Source organism: Petromyzon marinus, chromosome 6, assembly GCF_048934315.1.
Source record: "Petromyzon marinus isolate PM22_M1 ecotype Great Lakes invasive population chromosome 6, UKy_Petmar_22M1.pri1.0, whole genome shotgun sequence".
NCBI lineage: Eukaryota > Metazoa > Chordata > Hyperoartia > Petromyzontiformes > Petromyzontidae > Petromyzon > Petromyzon marinus.
The window spans coordinates 4,664,404-4,683,410 of NC_133672.1; the positions used below are offsets into that span (position 1 = coordinate 4,664,404).

At 46.5% G+C, this 19,007-nt stretch overlaps 2 protein-coding genes and 1 long non-coding RNA gene across 6 annotated transcripts in view; 2 read left to right on the forward strand and 1 right to left on the reverse strand.

Annotated features, from left to right (window-relative positions):
• Positions 1-390: 390 nt before the first annotated feature.
• MEMO1 (mediator of cell motility 1) lies at positions 391-10,970 on the forward strand. 3 transcript variants are annotated; one of them, XM_076064422.1, is made up of 10 exons: positions 391-967; positions 1,170-1,255; positions 4,724-4,805; positions 5,066-5,134; positions 5,250-5,362; positions 5,763-5,874; positions 6,343-6,485; positions 6,899-6,975; positions 8,522-8,626; positions 9,027-10,970. In XM_076064422.1, the coding sequence occupies exons 2-10, from the start codon at positions 1,183-1,185 to the stop codon at positions 9,156-9,158; spliced, it is 906 nt and encodes a 301-aa protein (XP_075920537.1). In that variant the 5' UTR covers positions 391-967; positions 1,170-1,182; the 3' UTR covers positions 9,159-10,970. The 3 variants fall into 3 exon arrangements, with proteins under 3 accessions (XP_075920537.1, XP_032804520.1, XP_075920541.1); XM_032948629.2 differs by having other exon boundaries at positions 656-1,255; XM_076064426.1 differs by lacking the exons at positions 391-967; positions 1,170-1,255; positions 4,724-4,805 and adding an exon at positions 4,840-4,889.
• On the reverse strand, positions 1,077-2,799 carry LOC142923357 (uncharacterized). The gene is made up of 2 exons (XR_012940702.1): positions 2,589-2,799; positions 1,077-2,547 (listed from the first exon to the last, which is right to left on the reverse strand). It is a non-coding gene; the product is annotated as an uncharacterized LOC142923357 (long non-coding RNA).
• Positions 10,971-15,093: 4,123 nt separating the features above from the next.
• The window catches only part of LOC116939773 (papilin-like), a 47,481-nt gene continuing 43,567 nt past the window's right edge, over positions 15,094-19,007 (forward strand). The window contains exons 1-2 of one of the 2 annotated variants that reach the window (XM_032948564.2): positions 15,094-15,189; positions 18,659-18,762. In XM_032948564.2, coding sequence (XP_032804455.2) covers positions 18,685-18,762 — 78 coding nt within the window. In that variant the 5' untranslated portion in view covers positions 15,094-15,189; positions 18,659-18,684. Of the gene's footprint in view, positions 15,244-18,658; positions 18,763-19,007 lie in introns of both variants that reach the window. The other variant, XM_032948565.2, reaches the window with a different exon arrangement.

Sequence of the window (19,007 nt, forward strand, 5' to 3'; positions counted from 1 at the left end):
GTTATAGACGTATCTAAATTGGGACGAGAGAGACGTGGGATTCTTGGTGGTGTCTGGTCCATACAGCCTGTGGAACAGTGGAATATTGTAATAGATGTACAGGTACGAAGAACTTCTTTCGCACCTTACGCAACTAACCGTGCTAATCGGAGGTTCTGTGGAAAGACGACAAACTCAACGCAGACAAAAGGCAGTTCTGGAGGTGGGAGTCGGTGGCGTTTGGATGTTGTTTGTTGACGTGGTGTGTAATGTTTTGGAAGAGATGTTACGACGGGGTGGGTGGAGTGGGGGCATCCCTTCCCTGTCACTGCTCAGCCAATGGTGCCTGGGTTTGTATTCTGGGCCAGCCTCGTTCCAAAGTTTGTTGTCAGATTCGGAGGCTAAAAACCTCCAGACAAATGAAGAAACGTGAATTGGAGCTGTATTTACACGCACACAGCCTCCATAAGAGATAAATCGGCCACCTCAATTTACGCACACGCGCGATTGCCAACTTATATCGGTCTTTCCAAATGTACCATTCGTACACGCTTATCCACTGATGCCATTCTGCATGAGACAATCTTGTTTCTCGATTTAAGCAAGAGCCACGCTGGGACAATCACAATTACATCGGTTTCACGCGTAAATATTTTTTTTTTAGAACGCGGGTCCACTTTGTCGAGCGCACGAAAATCTACAAAAGAAAATCAGTTTTTACTTTTTTCACCCAAAATTTCTCACTGGCGAAAACAAATGTCGAGGTGAAACCTCTGCTTTGGCAAGACACCTCGAGCCCATTGCCCTCCCCGGCGCTCCGCTCCTCCCAAACGCGAGTCCGCACTAATCACCGTTTAGCGACCTCCTCCATCCACCACCTCCACAGTGGCCGGCTCTTTGTTTTCGTCTCTTTATTAAGCAGCAGCAGCAGACAGCAGCAACCTGAAGCCATAAAGCCCAGAAAAGAAACAACAACAGCAAAAAACACGTACAATTTGTTTCATTTCTCTCCACGACTCGACCCGAACCACTCGAAATTCAACTCTCATTTAATTTAGAGGCATCGCTCCCTTGTTAAGACTTTTTTTAAACCCCCCCACCGTCTCTCTCTTATAAATATCGCCTGCTTCTCGCCGTCTTGTCCCGTGTGTCGCCTCTCCTCCTCCTGCCTCCTGTCGCACTCACCAAAGAGAGCCGACGCCAATGGGCGATAGGATGTCGAGCCGGGACCTTGAGCGGGAGGCGAGCCACGCCGGCAGCTGGTACTCGGCCTCCGGTGAGTTGGAGTCGGACAAGCGCAACCTCCTCACACCCTCACCCACTCTCTCTCTCCTCTTCTTCACCCACACACAGTCGCACAAACCAACACCTCGCAGAGAAATCGCCACGCCGAGCACCCCGGTGGCTTGGGAGACGACGAGGCGCGGCTGACAGCGGGGTCGAGGTTTCCGAGAATCGCCGTGCGGGTGGTCGCCGCTCCTCGCCTGCTCGCCCTACCGTTTTGCCTGCGGGAACCGCGGCTGACGGCCTGCGGCCTTGCGGCGGCCGTCATCCCGCGACAATTTGCATTCGGCGACGAAATCCCCGACGATCTATTTCACAATCGCCGCTTTTGGTACACGCAAAGGAATAAGTGATTTTCTCACTTGGAGGGTATTGCTCAGAATGGAGGGGTGGGGGGGGGAGTTATAACGTGCCTTCTGATACAATGGTTGGAATTATATATTGTCATCGTTGGGGATAAGTCAGTCTATTAGACGGTGTTTTAAGCTGCATTTAAGCAGGAATCGCTCAATACAGAGCCTGTTTTTTTGTTCACGTAAAAAAAAAGTGCGTTATGTGGAGCCATGTGTTATTAATCGTGGCAGTATTTGTTACCGTTGGCAAATTGCGCAACACTTGAATTAAGGGAACGTAGCAAAGTGAAGAGGATAATTATAAGGTGATTGGTCACACATTAGGAAGGCCGCAACATGGAACGCTTCAGAGAGTGCTTGTTGGAGACGCGGAGTGGTGAAATCGGCGCTCGAGGCATTGCAGGACGGCGAGGTTCAGCTTAGGGAGAGGGTGGGGGGGGGGGCGTCCTCCAGCAGTGGAGTGATCATGACTGACGGCGGCGACGATGATGATGATGAGACATTTGGGACTCATCGGCGAAGCGCAGCCACTGGCACTAACAAAAACAAATGAGTGATAGTGAAGGCCGAGGGTGGTGGTGGTGGGGGGGAGTTGACGTCTGTTGGCTAAATCTGACGCGAACAGCCAAAGTGGGGCGGATCGAACTGAGAACGTGGTCAAAGGGAAATTGGGGAAATTGACCGCTCTGCGAAATCAAATCAAAACGCCCCTCGATTTCGCTCCCCATTGTTAATCATCCGTCGTACGGAGTTGGTGTATGTGTGTGTGAGAACACCCGAACGGGATTGCGTTTGCATGGCGTCATCGCAGTGTTGCTGACTGCCCGTGCGCCATCTTACGTTGGTGTGCCCAATGTAGTACCCCTCCCACACCCCTGAGTAAGATGGCCGGCTCTGGTAAACCGCGTCTCGTGGTGTAGACTTGAACCACCTCCCTGAGTAAGATGGCCGGCCCTGGTAGCCTCGAACCACCTCCCTAAGTAAGATGGCCGGCCCTGGTAAACCGCGTCTCTTGCGGTGTAGCCTCGAACCACCCTGAGAAATTAATATTTTTTTATTTTTCTATCTACGCGACTTTACCGAAAGAACCAAAGAGTATGGATTCCTGCAGTCACGACAGCTTCAAATCAAGATTCACCCTGAGTAAGGTGGCCGATCCTGGTTAACCGCGTCTGCTGTGGTGGACGCCTTGTGATTGGTTTGCAACACCGCGCGATAACGCTTCCTGATTGGACGATGTTTGTTAGCCAATTGGGAGTCGCAGAATTTGGAGAGGGAGAAAGTAGTTCTGAAACAAGACGCGATGAGAAAGTGAGTCCCGTTAAGAAGCTTCGTCGTTCGTAGGAGCGTGTAAGTTAAACGCCGCAACGAGGGAGACGGGCGTATTGTGTGCGCAGTATTCCGGGGAAAGTTTTATGAATGGAATTCAATCGGTTTGGCGTGGGTGAAAACGGGATTTTGTAAGCGGGTGGTGAAAAGGTCGTGCACTGCTTTGCCGCAAGGAGCCTTGGAGACAGCGCTCGGTCAATGGGCGAGCTGCTCGTGACAACGTCATCGGTCTGACTACGCCCCCCCTTCAACCCCCCCCTTCAACCTCCCCCCCCCTTCAACCTCCCCCCCTTCAACCTCCCCCCCCCCTTCAACCCCCCCCCCCTTCAACCCCACCCCCCTTCAACCTCCCCCACCCCTTCAACCTCCCCCACCCCTTCAACCTCCCCACCCCCTTCAACCTCCCCACCCCTTCAACCCCCCCCCCCCTTCAACCCCCCCCCCCTTCAACCCCCCCCCTTCAACCTCCCCCCCCCTTCAACCCCCCCCCCCTTCAACCTCCCCCCCCCTTCAACCTCCCCACCCCCTTCGACCCCCCCCCCCCACCCCTTTCAACCCCCTTAGACCCCTCAACCCACTCCGCTCAACCTGTTCGTGTCCACAGGCTCGCAATGCACTGCGAGATGACAATAGGGCAATTTAGCCAGGCTTGAGGCGGTACATTTAGACAGGCGTGATCCAGGCATGACACGTGATAATTAGCCAGGAATGAGGCGTGATTATTAGCCAGGCGTGATAATTAGCCAGGCATGAGGCGTGATATTTAGCTAGGCATGATAATTAGCCAGGCATGAAGCGTGATCATTAGTCAGGTATGGGCCGTGACAATTAGCCAGGCACGTGGCTTGAAACTTGTGCAGCCAGACATCTGGCTTTCTATTAATTAATTGATATGTTCTAGATTTAAAGCTTTCGTGACTGCTAGGATCCATATTCTTTGGTTCTATTGGGTAAAGTCACGTAGGTGAAAATAAAATAATAAAAAATCACGACGTTTCGGCCACAACACAAGGGGCCTTCATCAGGTGAAGGGACGAGACTGTCTGGAGGACTTTACCTAATTGATATGTGTTGACACTTAGGCAGACATCTAGACAGACAGTTGTTCCATTGGGTGGCCTATTATGCAGGAATGTGTGTGTGGGAAGCTATGACATGTTGCACGAGTCAAGCTACGGTTCCTGAATGGGGCGTTTCACTCCGGGATGTTATCAACATTCCTCATACACAGTAAAACATTTTTTTTATGTGACTTTTCATATTCTTGTTGGTATTGAAGACAACCGATTGGTTGCAAATCCACAACAGAAAAATATGTTCTTATGTATTTTAACAATACATTTTAGCTTAGATAAGTTAATAAATATTCGCTTCCCAATTCAACATTTTTTGTCTATTATACCATAATTGTAGCACAAAGGATAGTGTTTTTTTTATTGCTATAAATAATAGGCAGTGTATCACCTTTGGAGCTTATTTAATCCACCATGTTTTAATACCTGATGTAGTGCATTTGTACACATCTTTAAATAGCTTTAAATGCCCCATCATCTACTGAATGTTGCACATGGCAGTAACGTTTACTTGGGAAATTCAGATACTGAGTGTAATGTACAGTGCAGAGCATGAAGTGTTCCGCTGAACCTTTGTTTTCATCGGGATGTACGTTTCTTAACATTTTACTACGTGGCCATGACGGCTGACTTTACCTTGTGGGCATTGGCGGTGTGGCTGGTAGTAAATGGGAGTGCTTTTGGCTTCTCTAAACCCTTTTCCAGGCTCACAGCTGTCAAGCCAGCTGGAGGGCTGGCTTTCCCAGGCGCAGGCCACCCGCCGGCCTGCAAGAGCCATCATTGCACCGTGAGTACCGGCCGAGAGCTGCAGTCACCGTCGGGGTGGTTGAAGTCTAATGACCCCATCTGGCTTGAGCACAAGGCTTGATTGGTAGGTTAGCTAATGATATTGATGATGGTGTACCCTTACACAGCCACCCTTTATCAATTATGGCTCGATGAACAACAACAACAACAACAACAAAAACAAGTGGATTTTATAATTTAAAAAAAACACACATTGTAGCCGTTGTGAGTTGTGAGAGACGTTTGCTTCGGATGTTGCAGGCACGCCGGCTACTCGTATTGCGGATCGTGTGCAGCTCACGCCTATACACAGGTGGACCCTGCTCAAACGTGAGTAACCACACGAGACGCAGATGAACGGAAGGCGGCTTAAGAGTCGAGTCGTGTGCAGTCCTCTCTCGCCTCCTGTGTGTGAGAGCGGCGCCTGCCATTATTCCGTTTACAGGAAACGAGTGTTCATTCTGGGACCATCCCACCACGTACACCTGTCGGGATGCGCACTCTCCTCTGTCTCCATCTACAAAACGCCCATCTACAACCTCCGCATTGACCAGAAGAGTAAGTTCAATAACGCTCGCAGGCACGTGCCTCATTATAACGTGGGGAGTGGTGGTGTAGTTGTTCGTGCTCTGTGCTATGAATTACAGCACCCTGAGTTTGATTCCAAGATGAACAGCTAAAACATCAGTGGCGCTTATCTGAACCGGTCCTGGGCCTCTCCTAGGTCGACTGAGCCTCGAATGAGTACTTGGTGCGGCGTGAAAAACATTGCCACTCGGGGAAAGAAGGCGGTCAGGCGTGGTGCTGGCCACCCACCCCCTCGTGTACCATTCCGGCCTTAAGAGGTGCTTGCTAACAGCACTTTCCCCAAGAGTCTTTGAAAGGCTATACGGGGGAGTCTATGTGTGTGAATATATGAACTGACCTGTCTCTTGCTTCCAAATTCATTTACTTACAGTTTACTCGGAGCTGTCCCAGACAGGCATGTTTGAGAAGATGAGCGTGGAGGTGGATGAGGATGAACACAGCATTGAAATGCATCTGCCTTACATTGCCAAGGTCATGGAGAGGTCAGAGATGAGGCTGTCGGTGTCAATAACAGTACTGTGTATAGAATATAGGCATGGCAGTGATTTATTCCCCCCCCCTCCCGCCTCAATAGATTAAATGAATTGTCACAATTTAGTATCCTGATTAGGTTATGATTTTTACTGTCATTTCTGTTGTGTCCCATTGTCCTGTCACATTTGCACAATTGTATGCACTACGTTCGCCTAAATGTATCTTTGGCATATCATTTACAGAGTTTATATAAATTATAACTTTTCGATTTGTACATGCATACTTATGTGTACATTGTCTTGTGTGAAATGTGATATGGTCAAATTCAATTATGAAATGTTTGTGGAAAGTGAAATAACTAGAACAATGCTGTTTTTTCATTAGCATAATAACAGCAGAACTTGTTTAGTTATGGTCAGTCTAACGTTCGAAACGAATGAAAAATGTTTGATGCCCCTTTTCCCCCCCCCCCCCAGCCGACGGGATGATTTCACCATTGTGCCAGTCCTGGTGGGTTCTCTTAACGAGTCTCGTGAGTGTGAGTACGGGAGACTTTTCAGCAAGTACCTCGATGACCCAAGCAACCTGTTTGTCTTCTCCTCCGACTTCTGTCACTGGGGTAAGGTTTTGCAACCATTATTTTCCACCAGTAACAATGAGGATTGCCGCAATGCAATTGATTCACGACACGACATAAAGTGTCACACTTTTCAATAATCTTTTTGTGTGTTGACGTACCTATTTATATTATTTTAAAAGTAATTCAACTGCAGCCCACCAGACATACGTTTGCACTTAATTTTTCTCATCGTAACTTTCCAATCTCTCACGCCTTTTAATATGCACATGCTGTCAAAAAATAATGACGTCATACTACTCGGGCAACATTTAAAAGCACTGATATAACAGAGGCCCTTCTAATGGCACAGGAAAGTAACAGTCATTGTTCCAGTAACTGTTCATTAATTTGGAACTAGCCAGGGAAGAAATATGACATAGTAACATGAAAACATATCCTTTGTCTGTTTGCAGGCCAGCGGTTTCGTTACACTTACTACGACGAGTCTCAAGGAGAGATCCACAAATCGATCGAGTACATTGACAAGATGGTAACCTTATCGCGTGCAGCACGCTCGCTTGTGCATTGTGTGCTTGAGATGGTGTGCATTACGTTTTCCAATACAGTTTCCTGTTTCACATGAAGCTAACAGCAGGTGTGAAGGTCATGATACAAACTAGTGCTTTTTGAGGATCCCATTGTTTTGGAGTCTGTTCTGATGATTTTTTTTCCTCTATGACCATTGGATTTGTTATCAGATTCTTTGGGTCTTAGATAGAACAATAAAACAATAAAAATGTAGTGACTAAAAAATAATAATTTAAAATAAAAAAAATCACGACGTTTCGACCGCAACACAAGCAATCATCATCAGGTGAAAAAAGAGGGGTAAAAGCTGCTGACGCAGGCTGTTTTAAAGGTTTGCCTGTGATCTTTTGTCTTTTTTTCTCTCATATGTCTCTTCCTGTGTTTTTTGCCCTGATGGGTTTATTGTATTTCCTGTGTTATTCTTCTTTGGTTCTTTCGGTAAAGTCACCACGTAGAATGAGAATAAAATAATAAATTGATAAAATAAAATAACACAATAATATTCTCACGACGTTTCGGCCACAACACAAGCGGCCTTCATCAGGTGAAGGGGGACGAGACTGTGTCCCTTCACCTGATGAAGGCCGCTTGTGTTGTGGCCGAAACGTCGTGAGAATATTATTGTGTTATTTTATTTTATCAATTTATTATTTTATTCTCATTCTACGTGGTGACTTTACCGAAAGAACCAAAGAAGATGAATCCTTGCAGTCACGAAAGCTTTAAATTCTGTGTTATTGTTTTAGATGCTGTGATACTTAAGCAAGTTATTTTTTTCCTTACCATTACGTATTATAAGAAGGAATCCAAATATATTAGAAATTAAATAAATAAATCATCTGGTGGTACATTTACGTTAAATTATACAAATAACACAATGATAAAATGTGTAACTATTTATTTGGAGTTTATTGCATAATTCACTGGCAAGCAAGTATGGGTACAATTTCTATCTCACAAGTATCATTTTAAGTTGAACATTGCACACATTTGTTAATACGCTGGCACATGGTCCAGTGTATGGCTTGAATCCAGCACTCTGGAGGCAAGGATGGTTGGATCAATACAGATTCATGACTCTTGCTGGCCTGCCAGCAGATATTAGTAGAGCAAATTATTTCTGGAATCCTTGCAGAGCTTCAAGGGTTATTCGCTCATGTGCATGGTGGGTTGCCTCCAAGTACTCCAGTTTCCTCCCACATTGAAAACATCTTTTAGTGAAATTGACCAAATATCCCAATGCAGGACCCTCCTGAATATAGTTAGGCTTTAATTTATAAATATAGAAATTATAGATCTCCATTCTGTTTTCGGTATTGTATCGCGTGTTGTTTGGCATGATGACCGATGTTTCGCTGGAATTTATTTCCTGAAAAAGAAGCTCCCAGCACGTGCGAGTGAAACGTACAACTTGAAAATACATCGAATAGCTTTTGAGCACGACTGAGAACCTACACAATAGGGCATTATTGTTAATGTGTACCTCTCCGTGTGCCATCTCTTTGCAGGGTATGGACATTATTGAGCAGCTTGACCCCGCAGCTTTCAGCAGTTACCTGAAGAAGTACCGAAATACGATATGTGGACGACATCCCATCGGGGTCATGCTGAACGTGAGAGCCATCCCATTAACACACCCTTATCTCTTTTCCGATGTACAATCAAGCTGTGCTTGTGCCAGCCTGGCACAGCGCACTGTAGTAGCCTCCCTGTGCCACTGTTGTCACGCAATGAACGAGCCGAGATACATGTAGGTGACACTGTGTGCTTGCAAATGTATTTATTGACTGACATCATACGCAATCGCTGCGTTATTAGCCTGACCCCTGGTTCTGCTGGCACTGAGGCAGATTCAGATGTCTTGTGATGCTAGCATATCCTGTTTGCTTCTGGCATGGCACAGCAAATAGCCAGTATAAAACCACCCTTGCTGTGAGGGCCTTGCATTGGCTCAGACGTGACAGTGGAAGGGGATAAGATGCTCTGGCGTTTGTCATTCCCTGTTGACGGCAGGCGGTTGCGGAGCTCCGGAACAAAGGCGCGAGTTTGTCCTTCAATTTCCTGAACTACGCGCAGTCGAGCCACTGCCGCAAGTTCCAGGACAGCTCCGTGAGCTATGCAGCCGGTGCGCTGCAGGCGTCGTGAAGGCGCTCGTACGTGACCCAGGCCACCGTGCAGTGGCATCGCCGGCCGAGGCCCTCGCTCACTTTTTCTCCATCCGGCTCGGCTTTTTGGCGGTGCTGCTCTGACCCGTCCGACCATCGACCGAATACGTTGCACTTGGCTTTTTCTCTCTCGCCCGTGTGCGTGTGTCAGTCGGAGATTCGCGTGGGTCTTGAAAGGTTTGACATTGGTAGCAGGAGTTGTTTGCAGTGCCCAGACGCGTCGCTGCAGTATTGAAGAAGGCTGTTCGCCGCTACTGATTGCAATCCAAAGGCAGACTTTAGACTGGTTGCTGTGATGTGTTGTTGCCTCGATGTTCTCTGCTTTTGTGAGGTTTATTTTTTCCTTTTAATTGCTTTGGTGTGTGGATGTTTTTAATGTCTGAACTATTTACTCAAGCTTAAATAATACCATGCTCTTGCAGAAGGGAAATACAATCTTTTACGGTGTATAAAGCTTGTTATTTCTCGACAATTTCACTGCTCCTAACTGCTAACCAAATATATTCAGACAGCAGTTTACATTGTGGCTTTGTATCGTAGATATAAACATATTAACAAGTGTTTAGGTAATTTTATGATGCAGAAGTATTAAGCCGTGGTGGTATTGTAAAATTGTTGCTTGTAAGGCTTTATGCACAAAGAGATGGGGAAAATAAAATGCAATGGGAATGCATCGATTGCAAACTGTCTCTATATTACAAATTTCACTTTAAAGGTAACTTTCCTGCACTGGCAAAAACTTAACATATGATGCACGTTTACATTACAGGTTAACAGCTGGATTTGAGAAGCATGCAGATGCATTTTTGTCACATGATTGGAGTTTGTGGCCTGTACAATCCCCTTGCAGATGCTGCTGTGTAAATGCTAGGAACTGGATGAAACGTGGTTTTCAGCAGTGCGGTACTGGTGTTGTAAAATGTTGGCTCATTTGTACTGAAGTTGTGCGTGACGGTCATGACCCCTCACCAATACAGTGTAATGGTGCGAAAAGGTCTGACCCGTGGGTTGACGGGCATATGTGGAAACGTGGGTGATATAAACGTTATCGTTGCTCGCTGTGTTGGCGGATGCGTGCATTGCCCATCTCGCACAGCCCCTGTGGATTCGTATCCATTGCACAAGCTCAAGAATAGGATGAGAAGGGTTTTTTCTCCAATCCAAGCTTATGTTCACTTTCTTTTGTGCTTTGAGGACTTCCCCGCGAGACTGAGTGACGTGTTCTCTGGGAGTCTTTGGATAATCTGCGCAGGTCATGCTGCTCAGTGGAGTCCATTTTCATCCTTGAGACTTCGTCTCATTTTATAGAACAATGCTGCATGCAGCACGTGTACTTAAGTCGACTTTTGTCCGATCTGCCATCCGCTCTTTAACATCGATTGAAGGTTTCGTCAAAAATCCTTTGCCTGTAAGAACTGCTTACTGTTACAAAAAAAAAACCCAGACAAAGCAAAAACAAGCCGTTTTAATTTTCACAACTCCAAATTATTTACACTTAACTTGCTTGTGTTTTCATGCTTATTTTGTTACACATTTGTACCTTTTTTGGAGCACGCTTTCCATGTATACTCGCCGCTTACAAAGTGACACGTTGCAGGCCATCATCGGAAAAACAGCCCATTTTCCCCCCACCCACTTCAATGGCCTCTGCTGTTCATGGCTCTGAAATGCCTATGGTCTTGTAGTTGTAGTGGTGAAGGAGTGTCTCTACTCCTGTAGAAGTAACGAATTAGATAGGCATTACGCTTCAAGTTGCACTGATATGACTTGCAATAAAGCGCTTTTTGTTTCACTCGGTCTGTGTTGTTGATGCTGCACCTGTCTGGTCCATGAGCCCTGGTTTAGTTGTACCACTTGTACACCACCACTGGGGCACCCATCTTAGACAAATGTGAAAATTCCACTCCTTGCTATGGGCTGATTATTGGGGCGATCGCCCTCTGCCCCTCCACCGATGATTATTTGAGCAGGGACTCGAGCGTAAATTGAGACGTAATGATGGATCCGTCAGATTCATTCTCAAAGCTGATAATTCTACCCGTTTTAACGACAAGTTATAAAGAGCCACCTTTATTAGAAGACGTCCACAATAAGGGACCCAAGGCTTCCTGCTTGTCTTACAGCTTGTATCTTCGTACGTCCACACTCCTCGTGCTCTTCACTTTTATCTCCCTCAGCCGCCTTTCTCGAACCTTATTGTCCTTATTCTTGGTTCTTTCGGTAAAGTCACCACGTAGAAGGGAAACAAAATAATAAAAATATAAAACAATTCTCATTCTTGGTTCTTTCGGTAAAGTCACGTAGAAGGGAAATAATAAAACAATACAATTCTCACGACGTTTCGACTGCAACACAAGCAATCATCATCAGGTGTAAAAACCACAGCAAGAAAATTTCAAATTTTCTTGCTGTGATTTTCAAATTTTCTTGCTGTGGTTTTCACACCTGATGATTGCTTGTGTTGCAGTCGAAACGTCGTGAGAATTTTATTGTTTTATATTTTTATTATTTTATTGTTTCTCTTGTCCTTGTTTTTACCTCTCGCCAATCCCTGTCATTAAAGGATCCTTTTTGTTTTTCCGTTCGACTCTTATTCTGCACTCCCTTTAAAGTCTGCCTCCCGACCAATCGCCGTGGAGGCCTCTTTCTTCCAATCGGAGACCTTTGTTTATTTTTCATCATGTGGCTTGGGGTAAATATTCGGTCATTACACCTGTGTGGTGTCCCGTGAGAATGTCTTTCGATTCATAAATGCATTGTGTGTAAGAGGTTCACGGGATTTTGACTCGCTCGACGATGGAATTGCTGCGGAGGTGTGACAATTACAATGGGCCGAGTCAACCCTGGCCTGGACTTGAACTCGTGTTTAACTTTGGGAGCTTGCCCCCTTTACCAACCGAGGTGTCTTGGCAAATGGGAACCACATGGATCGGGAGCAGCGGCTTTCTCTGGCAGTTGTGTAAGACATAAACAGCTGTTGAGCATGGAGAGGCCACGAGTTATTGTTATTGGGTAAACAATGCTGCTTGGTGCGATGTTGTTATGCATCTGTGCATGTGTATTTAATTTAGGCCACCAATAAAAAGTGAAAGAGTGCGTCATCATCGACCATGATCGACCCAATGCTGGATGAAGGTCTCTAAGTTATCACCATTTCACGACCCTGCGATGCAACAATCTATCTCGCTCCTGCACGTGAGCTGATTTCATCGCTCCAGCTTTGTGGCTGATGTCCATCCAAATGTGTTCCCTCCTTTAGCTGTGGTTATATTTAATTTACAGTACTTTAGCTTATTTGTGCCTCATTACTCGGGTCGATAAAATAAGTAGCATTTTTTGGGAAGTCAGCGGTGGTTGTCCTCTGGATGGACAAGCACCCTCCATAGGAATGTGGAATTTCAATCAGTGGAAATTCCGCATTTCCACGGCGAGATTTGATGCAATGACAGCCAAAGGCGGGAGCACACCCGAGAGTACATCCACCGTGGTAGAGGTGGCGACAACATCATCTCTGCAGGAGCTATATGATTTCTTGCACCGCAAGACTGCGGGATGGTGCCACCTTGGAGAGGCCTTCATCCAGCAGTGGGTAGATCATTTCTGATGATGAGCGAAGGGTGGTGTATCGAAGAGAATCGGACAATTGTGAGAATGTGTTTTGTTCAGGAAAGCCTCACTTGACTCAGGATTTTCAGGAGGGTCCTGCGTTGGGAGGGTTTGGCCAATTCTAGTTTAAGGAGCGGGTTTTGTATGATGGAAGCAACCGGAGCACCTTGAGAACCTCCACTTCGCTGATAAGGTGATAACACTCAAAAAGACCGTACGTGCGGGTTGACGATCCCACTTGCTGTACTGACATCTCCTGGCCACTTCGCATATCCTTAACAAATCTCAGGACGATCCACCAACCTCGTTCCTCCAAAGCGCTGGGTCACAGTTGTGAGTCGCCACGCCCGGCTGTAATCGAAAACAACATTCGTCAATAACCCTGCCTTAAATAAAATATAGGCGACGTTTCGGGAACCGGTTATTCTTCGTAGCACAGGCTAGAGCAGGGGTCGGGAACCCAAACAACAAGAGCGATTTTTTTTTCAATTTCAGTAAGAAAAAAACCCCTTCAAGAGTCGCAATGCGTGCGAATGCGAGACGGTGGTCCTGAACGACGTCACGTAACATAGTTCCATAGCTCCATTTATTTGGTATAGCCCTGTGAGCCATTCGCCTCTTGAATCGGGTGCAACGGCAAAAAAAAACATGAACAAGAAAACATCTTAAAGTGACTATGTCACTGTGCAAACAGAAAATCCAGGAAAAAAAACATCAAAATATTCCTGAAAAAGCACCGTACACCAACGCTGTGTGCAAAAATCCCAGTGGGATGCAAGTCAAACAACAACCACGAAACAATTTAGATTAAGGCCATCAGTATAACTCCGTACTACAATAAACCAAAACATGGGCAAACCAAAAACTTTTTGAAATCACCAAACTAAAGTCATAAATGCAATGTAACAGCGATCATAGGGACTGTGACCGAATTTTTAACAATAAACGACATAAATAACATGTAACACCAAACCCTGGAGCCATAGCTGGCTGCATGAGTCACTCCACAACAACAGGAGCATCAGTTGGAGTATCACATTTGTCAATGCACCTTTAAGATCAGCACACTAAATAAAAATACAGATAATACTTTGCAGCGGTCATCCGGAGCGAAACATTTTATTTTATTTTAGGCCACAGTCCTGAATGAGCCACATGCGGTTCCGGAGCCGCAGGTTGTCGACCCCTGCCCATGGTAAACTAGACTCTCATGGTGAACTGGACTCTCATAGTAAACTGGACTCCCATGGTAAACTGGACTCCCACGATGAACTGGACTCTCATAGTAAACTGGACTCCCATGGTAAACTGGACTCTCATGGTAAACTAGACTCCCATGGTGAACTGGACTCCCATGGTGAACTGGACTCTCATAGTAAACTGGACTCCCATGGTAAACTGGACTCCCACGATGAACTAGACTCCCATGGTGAACTGGACTCTCATAGTAAACTTGACTCCCACGGTGAACTGGACTCCCACGGTGAAATGGATTCCCATGGTGAACTGGACTCTCATAGTAAACTGGACTCCCATGGTAAACTGGACTCCCACGGTGAACTGGACTCTCATAGTAAACTGGACTCCCATGGTAAACAGGACTCCCACGATGAACTAGACTCCCATGGTAAACTAGACTCCCACGGTGAACTGGACTCCCACGGTGAACTGGACTCCCATGGTAAACTGGACTCTCATAGTAAACTGGACTCCCATGGTAAACTGGACTCCCACGGTGAACTGGACTCTCATAGTAAACTGGACTCCCATGATAAACTGGACTCTCATGGTAAACTAGACTCCCATGGTGAACTGGACTCTCATAGTAAACTGGACTCCCATGGTGAACTGGACTCTCATAGTAAACTGGACCCCCATGGTAAACTGGACTCCCACGATGAACTACACTCCCATGGTAAACTAGACTCCCATGGTGAACTGGACTCTCATAGTAAACTGGACTCCCATGGTGAACTAGACTCCCATGGTGAACTGGACTCTCATAGTAAACTGGACTCCCATGCTGGACTGCCACAGTGAACTGTGCCCCCCACTGCAGTCCTTAAAGAGCCGCAGGTTGCCGACCCCTGTCCAAGAGTGAGTTCGTCTGCCAGGAAATGTTTCCCAACAAGTGCCTCCACCGCGACACCTTCCGACCAATAACACCCAACAGCATCACCACCCCTGCCTGCCTCCTCCTCCTCCTCCCCGTTCCTCCTACTGAGTCACATCACGCATCGCGTAACCTTTTATTTAAATAAATCAGGGGATCCTCCCTGTCCCGAAGTCACAACTTCACGGCGCAACAGAGAGAGAGAGAGAGAGGCGGAGAGAGCAAGGTCGACACCGACGCGAACCTCCACCACTCGAGCGCCTCTCAAGTTGAGCTGAAGAAAGACACAGAGGTTTGGGAACTTTACTCCGACTGCTCTTCTCCTGTTACCCACGCGCACACGCAAGTAACGCTCACACCTGTGGCTTGAATTACGCACGCGTGTGTTGCGTGCCGCGAGCTGCGTTCAGATTGCCCCGTGATGCTGCTGACATCGACTTTGTACGCAGGTAGCTTTTTATTTTATTTAAAAACGCAGTCGACTCTTTATCGGGACGGTCCTCAAAATGAGTCCTTGGACTCCTCCTTGAGGATTTCCTAGGCGAGACAATGGACAGCGTTGTTGTTGTTGTTATTATTAGTTTTGTCGTGATGCTATACGTGTGTTGGGGAGGAGTGGTGGCGCAGTGAGTGTCTTACTGCGCTACGAACGAACCAACTGTCCTGGTTCGACTTCTGCTCCCCCAGCCACGGCTGACATCAGTGGCGGGTGATTCTGCATGGGCACTTCCTTCAACAACCCACACTGACCGGTGTGGTGAAGTATGGACAAACCACCGCCCCCCCCTCCCCCATGACGTGGGAATATTTTCATCCAGCAGTGGAGTGACACAGTCGTTCTTAATGTGTTAAATTAGAGTTAGGTTACATTGGTTGTGCCGCGCGTGTGCGCGCGATTACAGAACCTTTAAAACGTCCTGAGACTCGGAGATATTTAGCTGGGTACTGTAATTGGACTCATCATTAGGATTCTTGTTTACTATGCTACAATGGCATTCAGGTTTCCCTCGCTGTATGCGGTAGTAGATGCGTTCCCAAAAAAGTGCCCGCACAGCGAAACGGCACGAGACAGCTCCCTGCCGAGTCGCGCGTACAATGCACGCACAACGTCGTCTCACGTCCGACTGCGTAGCCGCATGTGAGTGAAATCAAACCGCATATAACGAATTTTGAGTCAGAAAAAATAGTTATCCGCATATACGCAAAATCGCACAAACCGAACCCGCATGAAGCGAGGGAAACCTGGATTATATTTACCGAACAGGACTTCACCGAAATATTCTCCTGAGCCTCGGTGAGGCTTTCCTGAACAAACAATTGGGCATTGTTATTCATTCCAAAATACCGTATCCGAGTTTTTACTGTTATTTAGTAAATACCATGTGTGTGTTTTATATGCAAATGTGGAATTGAAATGTCCAAAGGGCGAGAAAACCCATCACTACAGACACAAACTATACAAAGAAAAACTGTGACATTGTTTCGCATTCGCACCACCACACCTTTTGGCACGCATGGTGATTTGTTCTGCAAGCGATATATGGCACGGCAACGCGTCCCAGATGATTGTTATAATATTATTATTTCACACAGGATCGTGATATATCGTATCGGATGGTTTGGCTGGGTGAGGGAGGGCTCCATCCAGCAATGAACTGATCATGATAGATGATGCTGCTGCTGGTGATGAATATAAAATTCTATAGCCAACCCTCAGACGTTTGGTGCCCATTAAAAACGCAGCTGTGTTTGTAATATCTTCATGAAAAATGCTCACGCGAGGCATTGGGTTTGTGCTCATCTCAGTTGGTGAAACCAGAGCGAGTGGTGTAAATCCCACACTTCTCTGGCGAGGGTGAGTCTGTGTGCATTTCAAATGAAAAGCCAATTGTTGTTTACTGTCTTGGCGGCTTGTGCCGAGTGTCCTCACTCTCAAGCAGCAGTGTGGCTGTCTACACGGGGGTAGAACTCAATGGAATTTGTCCTCACGGTGACACATTCATGGACACGTTCAATGTAATCGAGGCAGTGCAATAACCGTCAAGATAGCCGTGAAAATGTTGCTCAACTTGGTTGCATGGAACTGAATCGCTTACGTGTTGACGTCTCTGTGACCAGTTAGTTGCAAGCAGTTAAGCAAACCGGTCGCTCGGGCGTAGACTTGGTTTAGGACTGCGAAACATGGCAGAATATACCGTAGGATGAGTGCCTGCTCGTGAGTAGACGGCCAGTGTGAGACGAGTGGGTTGTTTTGTTCACATCCACGCCCGGTACACCTTTCACTCCCCATTGTTGATATTTAGCGCGCACTGTGCCAAGAACATTACTTGTTTCAATTAACGGCCAGGACAGGCTCCCATGTCAAGGAATCAACATGCAAACACACAAACACACTGTACTTGAATGTGTTTGCACTCGAGATACATCCAGCCTAACACAGGATTATTGGTGGTGTACTTCAGGTTAAAAGTCGTCAGACAATATGTAATGATCAGTTTGATTTCAAAAGACAAGGCGTTCCTAAGGATGCCCTTTTAGGCAAATAATATAAGTATCAGACTATCTGAATTAGAGGTACGTGCATCACCATCAACCTGTCCTATAAATCATTCGGACAGCTAAACAATAGCAGTGGGATGTAATAAAAAAAAATGTTCAACATAACGAGTACAGTATCTGTTTTAAAAACCACATAAATGTAAATGAGATTTTAGCCTATAGGCTGTCCAGCCCAACATAATAATTATACAATTTGTAACACGCACGAATTTCCCAGACATTAATGACCATGATTCTGAGGTATGAAGCCAAGGTTAATGCCACTCAAAAGCCATGGGAAATAGGGGGCCTTTAATTGTCTCTTTAAAATAGCTATCTATTGAATGCTGTTGATGTCGTATTGGTTTAAGTGGCTTTCAATCTTCTGAGTCTCATCAGCAGAGTGTGCCTCTTAAATAAATGCTGCTGGGCTGCCTGATGTTATGGGGCAAGATCCCTCCACGAAGACCATGGCAGGTTGTGCTGACCAAGGTTGAAAATAAAATGCTGTACCCAAATAGTTAATGACCAAACATCTTGAATATGACCTCCATAAAAAAATATAATCGCTAGATTAACCCATTAAATTCCATTACAGCTCTTTAAATCCATTTGGAAAATCTGTAAGGCTAAATAAAGGGACAATGCCATATTGTAGTAATGTAAAACCTCCTAGTTCAACTGTGGTATATTGTTCCATGTTATTACAATGCAGTGGAATAGTTATCGAGTGTGCAGGCAGTGCAACTGCACCCTGGCCCATGGACCAGAGGGGGCCCGGTTGCTGGGCTACTAAGAGGGAAGAATTAGACAGGGGCCCCATTTAATTATTTGCAGCAGGGCCCTTGTTAATCAACCACACCACGCCACTGCTACAAGGTGGTGTGTTTTGCTTAAGGTGTTACAGTACGCGCATGTCTGTGTGTGGGGACTGGAAGTGTAGTGGTTCTCACTCCGCTATGAACCTGGTGACCCGAGTTTGATTCTCGAATATTTGAACCAGTCTTGTGCCTCCCCTAGATCGGCTCAGCCTCATATGAGTACATGCTGTGGTGTGTAATACATCAGAACTGAGGAGAAAAAAGCGGCCAGGCGTGGTATTAGCCACCCACCCACTCGTGCGTGGTGCCGGCCCTCATAGGTGCTCACGGACAGCACTTGCCCCAACAGTCTGTTAAAGACTCTATGGGGTATTTTTGTTTTTATGCGCGTGTCTGATGTAGGAACGTGGCATCGAACCAGCCCAGCCATGGAACCCGTGCCTGCGCTCGTTATCGTGGCCTGTCTCTTTCTAGTTTACCTTGCCCCCGTCTCTCCAGCGTCGCCGGTGAGTGTTACCAGCTGCACATTTAAAACCACGATCTCGATATTACACGGATGCAGGTAAACACACAGGAGTACCGAGGGAGGCACCACCTCGTTTGGTGGAGCGGCACTCACATCCTCATCCTCGGTGTGAACCCATTGAGGTTGGAAGAGCCTGCAAAAGCGAAGCAGACCTTGGAGCTCACGTGCCGAATGCATTACTGCTGTGGAATCCGGCAGAAGGAAGGGAGTGATGGCAAGCTGCGA

What these genes read in the sequence shown, in the direction of transcription:
- MEMO1 (XM_076064422.1), top strand. Translation starts at nt 1,183, where the DNA reads ATGGGCGATAGGATGTCGAGCCGGGACCTTGAGCGGGAGGCGAGCCAC. An exon ending in CAGGTGGACCCTGCTCAAAC is followed by an intron (nt 5,135 to 5,249) that starts GTGAGTAACCAC and finishes TTCCGTTTACAG; the next exon opens with GAAACGAGTGTTCATTCTGG. An exon ending in CCATCGGGGTCATGCTGAAC is followed by an intron (nt 8,627 to 9,026) that starts GTGAGAGCCATC and finishes TGTTGACGGCAG; the next exon opens with GCGGTTGCGGAGCTCCGGAA.